Source organism: Vespa crabro, chromosome 12 (assembly GCF_910589235.1).
Source record: "Vespa crabro chromosome 12, iyVesCrab1.2, whole genome shotgun sequence".
In the NCBI taxonomy this organism is placed as follows: Eukaryota; Metazoa; Arthropoda; class Insecta; order Hymenoptera; family Vespidae; genus Vespa; species Vespa crabro.
This window is the reverse complement of record NC_060966.1, coordinates 4,462,313-4,473,319: the sequence shown is the minus strand read 5'-3', so window position 1 is coordinate 4,473,319 and position 11,007 is coordinate 4,462,313. Positions and strand designations below refer to the sequence as shown.

Genomic DNA, 11,007 nt, shown 5'->3' with positions numbered 1-11,007 from the left:
TTCTTCTTCTTTTCCTTCTTCATCTTCTTCTTCATCTTCTTCTTCATCTTCTTCTTCTTTTCCTTTTACTCCTCGACCTCCTCTTTCATTTTATTTTCTATAGTCGAACCGAAGGAACATTTCGTGGGATTTTTCTTTTTTCAATTTTTTTCCTTTTTCTCTCTCTCTCTCTCTCTCTCTCTCTCTTTCTTTTTTTTTTCTCTATCTATCTATCTCTCTCTCCCTTTCTCACTAGATTTTTCTAGACGGGGGGACAAACACTGGTAGAGAGACGATGAATAAAAGAAAACATCGAATGGTGGGGAAATTTAACGGTGTTAAGGAGGGCTCGACGAGAACAGAGAAAGATAGATAGATAGAGAGAGAGAGAGAGAGAGAGAGAGAGAGAGAGAGAGAGAGAGGGAATGAGAGAGAGAAAGAGAGAGGGAAAGAAAGAGGGCGGGAAAGAGAGACAGAGAAAGACAGACAGAGAGAGAGAGAGAGAGAGAGAGAGAGAGAGAAAGAGAGACGAAGACAGAGAGAGAGAGAGAGAGAGGGAAAGAGAGGACAGAATGAGAAAAAGAGATGAGATGAGAAAGAGGGATGTATAGAAAGATAGCAGAAACACAGAAGAGAGATGGGGCAAGGGGAAGGAAATGAGAGCTCTTGCTTGGAGGCGGAGTTCTCCATACGTCACGAAGAAATCCCCTCATAGTCTCCACCATCAGAGAAGTTTTAACCTTTGCTTAGAAACAGTCTTAAGTTCTCGGCCGATCGACAACCGGTTTCCGTGTCTCTCGTATCTATCGATCTGATTTATCGATCAGTTTCTTTACATTCAAACGCACTGTCTTATTTATTTATATCTCTTTCTTATCTTCTTTTATTTTCTCTCTTTCTTTCTTCCTTTCTTTCTTTCTTTCGCGCTCGCTAGGCCCGCCTCGCGCGCGCGCGCGCGTGTGCATGTGTGTGTGTGTGTGTGTGTATATCTGTCTACTTGTCTGTCTCTGTCTGTCTATTTTTCTCTCTCTCTCTCTGTCTGTCCGTCCATCCATCCATCCGTCCATCCATCCATACGTCCATCCATCCATCCATCCATTCGTATTCGTATTTGTGTTTGTTTTTTCATGTGTACGTGCGCACGCGCGCGCGCGCTCGCTTTCTTTCCCACCTTATTTACTTATTTATTTATACATTTATTTATTTATTCGTTTGTTCGTTTGTTCGTACATTCATTCAATATAAAATATAGAAATAATATAAGACGTGTTGTGTGTTTTAATTGAAATGTAAAATTACTGATCGTAATCGGATTTCTCGTGAAACGTGTCCTTTTCTTCCTTTTCTTTCTTTCTTTTTCTTCTTCTTTCTCTCTTTTTTTTTTTCTTGTTCTTTTTTGAAAAAGAAAAAAAGAAACTACACGTTTAATGGCCGCGACAAGTGTGCATTATTCATTTTTCTATTCCCATTAATTATCATTACCATCGAACAATATCGATAATAATTAATTATCCTTATAGTGATTTAGTCGGAGTTCTAACAAATGGAATATTAATGTTTTAATGAGAAAAAAAGAAAACTACATACGTGGGTGGTGATTGATAAAAGGAATGAAAACAGTTATAGATAAAATAGGAAACGATGCAAGTTGGACAATTGTTAATTACCCAGGCCACGTGCGTACCAAATTTCTATCTATTGGATGATAACGACAGTTCCGGAATTCCTCGTAGCGACGGAAGTTCTGCAAGCAATTCGCCGCATCATTACGAACGTTTTTCACCGCCAACACACTTGATGGATCTCAGTAATCCACCGGAGCACCGTGACGTGCCGCCTTATCATCATAATAATCATCATAATAATCATCATCATCATCATCATCATCATCCTCCTCATCTTCATCACCTTCATCTTCAGCATAATAATAATAATAATAATAATAATAATAATAATAATAATAATAATAATAATAATAATAATAATAATAATAATAATAACAATAGTCAGACTATTTATCAAGCACAATCGCCACCATTTTTAGTATACGAAAATCCAGATGATGGTAAAAGATATCATTCTCAGGACCATCAGGAGGGTAAAATTATAAGAGATTTACAAATGATTTATGACAGAAGATTACACACCAATTCACCGGTATTTCTGTCCGATCATGCTAAAGAAGATGAACAAAGTCTTTATATAATGGCATCACCAAATCCTATCTATTCATCCGGTGGCGAAGAACTTACTACGATCGCTGTATCGAAAACGGCACAATTGCAAAATACTGAACCCTATCGATTGATAGATGTTATTGAATATAAATCTGATACATTACATGAATATAAAAAGGAGGATATCGATCAGCAACAACAGCAACAACAACAACATCAGCAACAACATCAACAACAACAACAACAACAACAACAACAACAACAACAACAATCACAACAATTGGAACAACAGCATAGTTACAAACAGATCGATCAAAATCCAGCATCGTCTACGAAAACTTTCGTTGTAGAAAATAATCGAGTGAAAAAAAAAAGGAAGACAAATATCGATGATAATGAAAATGAAAGTGCAACCTCTTCCTCAACGAAAATGAAGGTTCGTAGAAAGAGCGGTGCAACGTATGAAGAAATTCAAAATCAAAGAGTAATGGCTAATGTTAGAGAACGGCAAAGAACTCAGAGTTTAAACGAAGCATTTTCCGCCCTTAGAAAGATCATTCCAACATTGCCAAGCGATAAATTGAGTAAAATTCAAACGTTAAAACTTGCAACGAGGTATATTGACTTTTTGTATCAAGTGTTGCATTGTAATATGGAAAACAACGAAGAGGAAAGTGGTAAGAATTTTTATCACAACTATAATATCCATTCATCATTTATTTTCTTTCTAATATCGATTATAGTCTCACACTCTCTCTATCTTTCTCTCTATCTATTTATCTATCTCTTTCTCTCTCTCTCTCTCTCTCTCTCTCTCTCTCTCTCTCTCTATGTCTCTATGCTCTTTAAGCTCGTTTTTAGAAACGTTCCTACCAAAACGTAAATAATATCGTCAACTTTTACTACTCTATGAGAAAACATTAATCAGACTGAGGGAAAAGTGAAGAAAAAAAAAAAAAAAAAAAAGAAAGAAAAAAAGAAAAAAAAAACAAAAAACAAAAAAAGGAAAAAGAAAAGAAAAAAGAAGAAAAGGAAGAAAGGAAAAAGGACTTGCGCGTTGTTTGTAGATGAAAAAAAAAAAAAGAACGAAAACAAAGAAGAGAGAAACTCCTACAATCCTAGTTTCCCTTACCCTTCGCCACCTTAATAACTTACGTACATACAGAAGCATCGAGCTTATGTTTATGGGAACCGCTTTAGTGCTTATTTACGGTGTAGTCTAATTAAACAGTCACTCGTAGTGGAGTCTTGTAATTTACGGACCTCTGTAAAGGCTTGATGAGCGTGCTATCCTAGTGCCACTTATTCGTGTGCGTCGTTTTAACTTCTTCCAAAAATTGCCCTACTAATTTCCAAACAAAAAGAAAAAAAAAAAATATATATATATATATATATATGTACATAGGTATGTATGTACTTACAGTTTAGAATTAATAACATTTGATATTGTTTTATTTTATTTTGTTTTATAAATTTTGTTCTCCTTTTTTTTCTCTTTTTTTATTCTCTTCCCTAACGATTTGACATTTTCGAATTAACTTCAGATCGATCAAAATCTTTCAATTAATTTTTAATAATGTCATTCAATTCCTTTTTTTTTCCCTTTCTCCTTTCTTTTTTTTCCTTTTCTTTTCTTTTCTTTTCATCTTTATTCGCTTCACCAGGATTACGCATACATCTCGTTCCTCGAAAATTTTTTAGAAAATGAAATTTTCATTCAATTTTATATGCTTTTATTTTTTTTTTTTCCATTCATTCATTTAAGAGAATTGTAAAGTTTTCTCGTCGAAATAAATGATATTAAATAAATATTATCATTCAATACGTTGTCATTTTTATTATTCCTTCAACGATTGCCTTTTGACTATTTCGTTCGTCAATTATATTCATCGTTATTTTCTATTTTTATTCGCTCAATAATTAATATTTCTAAAACAAAACAAAAATATATATATATTTATATACATATGAAATATCATATATATATACAGATATATCATATATATATATACATATGATATTTCAATTCAAATAGTATGAACGAATTTGAATCTTGAAATATTCGCAACGATATTTCTGTTGATCGGAAAAAAATACGAAAACACGAAACGAAAATATCAAATCTTCAAATTTCCTTCATTTTCATTTTTTTCTTCCTCCTCGTCATATCATAAATCTTTTTTTTTTTTTCCCCTAGTAAAATCAGTAATGATTTTACTAGGGGAAAAAAAAAAAACAAAAAAAAAACAAAAACAAAAAAAACATCTCTTTTTTTTTCCTTTTTTCTTTCTCTCTTTTTTTATTTCTCTTTTTCTCCTTAATTTAATTTCATATTTTCGTTTCGTTTTTCAATTAACCTTATCGTTTTTTTTTTTTTTGTAATTATAACCTCATTATAAATGCCAATCGTTACGAACGAATACGTTAATGAAACAAAGTTATTCCAATAGAAACGTAATTTCTGTAAAATTAATTATACTTATAATGTTTCAGAAGAGAGAAATCCAAGAAGCGCGGTTTTAGCTGCAAGAGAAATAACGTCATCCTCATGTAGTTACATGGCACATGAAAAACTATCTTATGCATTTAGCGTTTGGCGTATGGAGGGTGATTGGAACTCTAATTTATAAATAAATATCCAATCATAGATAAACAATATACAATGATATGATGTATATTGCTCATATAATCATATATATACGTACATATATATATGATTATAATAGATGGATTAAATGTATACGTGAAATGAAGGATGATGGAACTAATGATGAATGTGTTATAATGCTCGGTGTGTATCTATTATCTAAATATCGTACATATAGGGTGTTTCAAATTCTTCTTCTTCTTCTTCTTCTTTTTTTTCTTCTTCTTTTTCTTCTTCTGTTTCTTCTTCTTCTTCTTCTTCTTCTTCTTCTTCTTCTTCTTCTTCTTCTTCTTCTTCTTTTTTCTTTTCTTTTTTTTCTCATCGCTTTGCTATAACATAAATATTTCGTTAAATAGAAATATCGTGTTATATTATCTAATAGAATAAATGTAATTAGATATAAAAAAAAAACTTTCTTTTCTTACATCGTCTCGTTTCTTTTTAATTCTACGAACAGTTCGATTTATTTTACAAACTGAATTATATTTTTACTCTATTCGATTATTTATATATATATAAAGAAAGAAAAAAATATTAATTTGTAAAATATATTAAAAAGAAAAGAAACGTGTTGAAAAAGAAAGGATGAAAAAATCGATAGATTATTCACTATCGTATTAATGATAATATAATTTCATTGAAATTTTCACCGTAACTTTTTTCATTCGAAATATTTGTAAGTCTACGTTTATATGATATTTTTTGTCTTTATTATTTTTTTATTTTTGTTTTTTTTTTTCTTATTTCTATTTCGTAAGAATATATAAAACTATTGATACGGTATTTGATGAGAAAAAAATCGAAAATCTGAAACACCCAAAATATATAGTACGTCTATACATATATATATATATATATATATATATATATATAAAATTTGTTTAAATCATTACAAAATATAATCGTATAAAGTGTTTGGAATTGCATGAACAACAAAATTGAATTCAATTATATAATTTCGACGAAATGAACATTCATGTTTATCGAAAATACTCGTTTTAATTGTACATACGGACGAAACGTATGACAATGTAAGTGTTTTCGTTGGACAAGAAAAAGAGAAGTCAAAAAAAAAAAAAAGAGAGAAGAAAAAAAAAGAAAAAGAAAATAACGAGAATATACAAAGAGAAAAAAAACTGCGTTTAAAATCGATGAAAATATTTTCTAATAGATATTATATATATATAAAAAAAAATATATATACACACTCATATATATACACACACATATATATATACACATACATATATATATATATATATATATATATATACATAGATGTTAGTATGTTAAGTTGCTAAATAATGAAAATTCTTTTCTTTTTTTTTTTTTTTTTTTTTTTTTTTTTTTTAACAAATTCAAGATGATCTTAAACATGCAAAATGAAAAAAGAAAAAAGACGAAAAAAAAGAAAATGATAAAGAATAGGGATTTTAAATGGTATCAATGGAGAATGATCGATGTGATATATTAATCTTTTTTCTTTTTCTTTTTCTTTTTTTTCTCTTTTTTTTAAATAATTCGCAATGAAGTCAATGCAAAGAAAGAAAGGAAGGAAGACGGAAGAAGGAGAAAAAAAGAGAAAAAGGAAAATATTTGAAAAAAAGAAAATCAAAAAAGAATGAACACATACAAACACAAACATAAGTATATACAAACACAACACGCATACACATAAGTTGCATTTCCTCGAATATAGAGTTAACGAGATATATGATATATTTATTTAGAGCTTTATATATGTTCACGATTCCTTGAATTTTAATGTAGGCATATATTAATCATTTTATTCGTGTTGACTTTAAAACAGTCATTAATGCAATCCGATTACATTCCCCTTCGTTAAAATATCAAGCATTAAATGAAAAAATTTACATTTTCCTCCATTGGCCTTAATTAACAATTACGACAAATCATGATTGAATCCAATCATCAATTATCTGGTAACTTAGATATTCACAATTTCTTCGTTAGACGAAATCTAATATCATACTGATTACCAAATTTTTATTTCACTTAATATATGTACTTAAAAAATTCTAAATTCTATCCGAATGTGTTTGCGATATATGAAATACATTTATGATAAGCAATTTATTCAATGAGAATGGTTAAATCATTTTTTAAATGGATTGCATCGTAAATGAGTTAAAAGTGATCGTTCAAGGGAAAACGATACAACGAGTATTTTTTATTTTATTTTATTCTTTTCTTTTTCTTTCTTTCTTTCTTTCTTTTTTTTTCCTTTTTGTTCTTTCCAAAATTACAAAACGGAGGGACACGACGCGTATGAGACAAATAAAAGTTCTAGACGATGGACGATCCATTAGAGTTTCCTTTGAACGATTTCCAAATAATTTTGAATATCTTTGAGAAATCTCTCTCTCTCTCTCTCTCTCTCTCTCTCTCTCTCTCTCTCTCTCTCTCTAAAGAAGTCAAGATCATAATCTCTGTGATGAAGAGCAAGCTTTACGATAACTTTATTATACTTTTTATGGCTATCAAGTATGATTACATGGACGAACGTCATCGTGATAACAACAAGACACTGCGAAAATTAATACTAAAAGAAAGTTATATGGCGGATAGAAAACGTTTAAGAGAAAGAGAGAGAGAGAGAGAGAAAGAGAGAAATAGAGAAAGACGTGGGAAAAAATTAACGAGCATTTTGGCGCCTATCGGTCGGGTACAATGTTATTTCATCTCTCTCTCTCTCTCTCTCTCTCTCTCTCTCTCTCTCTCTCTCTCTCTCTCTCTCTCTCTCTCTCTCTCTCTCTCTCTCTCTCTCTCTCTCTCTCATACAAACATATTCTCTTTCATAAAGGATGACAGAATTATATTAACTGTTCGTGATGATGATTTTTTTTTTTCTTACTTTTTCGTTCGTTATCCATGTACATACATAAATATATATATATATATATATATATATATATATATATATATATATATATATAAATGTAAATATACATGTATACCTTGAATTTATATCGTCACACCTTAATTTAAATTTTCGATCATCGATCCAACAAACAAGGAACGATGTTGCTCTCTCGGCGCTCTTTCGAAATTCTCCGAGCCGTCTATATGCGAATATACATCTTTCGTTAGGGAGTCGGTTATTTTAAACCGGCAAAAGTAAACCTTGGACCGCGTTTGAGTCCGCTTAACGAAGATACGCTTACGTTCAAACACCGGCACCATCTTTATTGCGGCAATGAATCTTGGTGGCCCGGAGGGAAAAAAAGGGGGGAAAAAAAAAAAGGGGGAAAACGAGGAAAACGGAGAAAACAAAAATAAAAAAAAAAAATAAATAAATAAATAAAAACAAGAAAAGAAAAGTTAATAGAAAAAGAATTCTTTTTTCTATTAACTTGAACGATTTTCTTTGTAATAAGAACGATAATGAATGAGATAATTAGGAAAAAGAAAATAAATAATTTTACGAGGGAGAAATGAGAATAGAGAAGAAAAGAAAAGGACAAAAGGAACGAAGAAAGAGAGATAGATAGAGAGAGAGCAAGAGAGAGAGAGAGAGAGAGAGAGATTTAGAGAAAAAGAAACAGTCAAAGAACATTTAATTATGTTTTGAAGGATGGACAGATATTTCTGTTTCTTTTTTTTTTTTTTTTTGAGAAAGGGTGGGAGGGGTATGAGGTAAAGGGATCCGGCAAACGATTTTTCAATGTTCCATTTGGTATGAAGATCTATAGATCCTAAGATTGCATCCGGCTAAAAGTACGAGACAGAGCCGCGAAACGTCTTTGATGGCTTTAGTTATCAACGGTCCATAAATCAAGGGAAGGCACATACAATGTATATATGTATGTATGTGCGTGTGTGTATGTGTTTGTATCTTCTTATGCTTCTACGCGTGCTTAAGTACTTACGTACTTACGTATATATACGTAAATATGTACTTAGAACTCGACGGTTACTTCGGTATCGTAAAATCTTTCGACGACATCTTCGTTCGATAAAAAACATTTCTTAAGATATAAAGAAAATCAAATGACGTACCTGATATTTTCGTACAAATTATCATTGTCCGATTAAATTCTAAATAAAAATGTAATAATACCATTTTAAATATCATTCGACGATAATTCTCCGTTCTAATTCATATATAATTTAATCCGATTAAATCATATGTATCTATCTATCTATGTATGTATGTATGTATTTATGTATACATGTATGTACATTTGTCAATGTTCTCCATAGAAATAAATTTTCTTACTCTCGAGTTAATAGAACATCGTTGAACAACCAAAAAGGAGTTCGCGTATCTTCTTCACGCGTATTTTCTTTTCTTTTTTTTTTTCTTTTCTTTTCTTTTCTTTCCTTTTTCTTTTTCTTTTTCTTTCTCCTTTTTTCCGCGACACCCGAGTCACTCCTAGGTCATAAATCTCTTTGAATTCAATTAGTCGAGACATCCCAACGTTTGGTGTCTCAACATTTTCCTGTTTCGTTGGACACACACGTTCAATAACATACATATATATATATATATATATATATATATATATATATACATATATACATACATACATACAGATATATATATATATATATATGTGTGTGTGTGTGTGTGTGTGTGTGTGTAAGGTCTTGCTGTTAAATAATAAAACAAAACTCCTGCTTTTAGATTTATACGTCTAAGAGAGTGAGAGAGAGAGAGAGAGAGAGAGAGAGAGGAGACAGATAGAGATAGAGACAGATAGATAGATAGATAGAACTAACTATTCTTTCTTTGTTATTTACATCATTCTCTTGGTTCTTGTTTCATCCCCCGTTTTATTTCTCTAATTTAATTTTCAATTGGATCCATTTCATGGACAAACGTTTGCAAATTCGTTTGCGTAATTCGCAGAAGATAAAATAAAAAAAAAGAAAAAAAAAAAAGAAAGAAGAATGAATGGAAGAAAAAAAAAAAAAGATATCTTATAACTCGCATATGTCACTGTGATTGTATCACTATGGTACCGTTAAAATAGAAAAAAAAAAAAAAAAAAATAAAAGAACATTCGTTCGTTTAGATTTATTAGATATATGCGTGAAAGAGAAATGGAGGGATTAGATGAGAGAGAGAGAGGGAGAGAGAGAGAGAGAGAGAGAGAGAGAGAGAGAGAGAGAGAGAGAGAGAGAGATAATTTATATGACTCTTTGTGATTTAAAAATGGATTCTCTCGTCCTTTATCTTCTATTATCTACCATTTACAAAGGGTAATTTTAATTCGGTCGTGATACATAAAAAAAAAAAAAAAAAAAGGAAAAGAAAAAAGGAAAAATCCAGAAAGAAAAAAGGAAAAAGAGAGAGAAAAAAAAGAAACGCTCAAACTGTCCCCGTTCGTCATTTTGATTATACCCCACGCGTAAACCTTGGTCATAATTTTTTTTTATTTTCTTTTGTCTTTTTTTTTTTTATTTTCGACACCCCACCTTCAGTCTTATTACTCTTGAAAAGAGAAAGAGAAAAAGAGAGAATGAGAGACATGGGGTGGAGGGGGGCGGAGGCGGAAAAAGAAAAAAGATGGTCGGTTTAGAGGGGGGATAGGAAAGGAAAAATATAAAGAAAAAAAAAAAAGAAATAAAGAAAGAAAGAACGAACGAGTGAACGAGTGTGACAGCTGCTTTGCCTCGCGGGAGCCTAGACAACGAAAAACCATAATGCTAACAGATAAACACTCCAAGGACATTTGACATTTTCTTAGAAAATCGATTCCTTCCTACGTCTTTCCAGCAAAATTTTGTAACAGCTTAATAAATAGATATATACATACATACATACATACATATATACATATATACATATATACATATATACATATATACATATATACATATATACATATATACATACATACATACATTGATACTGATTAAATAATAGCAATAGATTAAATAAATAAATTAATAAATGCTTAAACGAATGAATAAATTAGATATTAGATATTAGAATTAGAATGATACGTGCCTGCTAATTCGTCTCTCTTAGATATTTAAAATGTTTAAGCAGAACTAATGAGAGAATTATTAAATATATATATATATTTATATATATATATATATATATATACATATATTTAATCATTGCGTAAATAGAAAGAGAATAAAACTAAGAGCTTATTGTTTATAAGTACTTACAAAAATAAGTTTCGTGATATTGAAAGAAAAAAAAAAAAAAAAAAAGAAGAATCTTTC

General features: G+C 30.4%; 1 protein-coding gene across 3 annotated transcripts; it reads left to right on the top strand.

Moving 5' to 3' along the window:
* Window positions 1-523: 523 nt before the first annotated feature.
* LOC124428431 (protein twist-like) lies at window positions 524-5,115 on the top strand. Of its 3 annotated transcripts, none has more exons than XM_046972451.1 (2): window positions 524-778; window positions 1,500-3,089. In XM_046972451.1, the coding sequence occupies exon 2, from the start codon at window positions 1,621-1,623 to the stop codon at window positions 3,037-3,039; it is 1,419 nt and encodes a 472-aa protein (XP_046828407.1). In that variant the 5' UTR covers window positions 524-778; window positions 1,500-1,620; the 3' UTR covers window positions 3,040-3,089. The 3 variants fall into 3 exon arrangements, with proteins under 3 accessions (XP_046828407.1, XP_046828409.1, XP_046828408.1); XM_046972453.1 differs by lacking the exon at window positions 524-778 and adding an exon at window positions 4,650-5,115 and having other exon boundaries at window positions 1,213-2,833; XM_046972452.1 differs by lacking the exon at window positions 524-778 and adding an exon at window positions 1,213-1,419.
* Window positions 5,116-11,007: the final 5,892 nt, after the last annotated feature.

Excerpts from the sequence above, each read along its gene's own strand:
- LOC124428431 (XM_046972451.1), top strand. The coding sequence starts at position 1,621 with ATGCAAGTTGGACAATTGTTAATTACCCAGGCCACGTGCGTACCAAAT.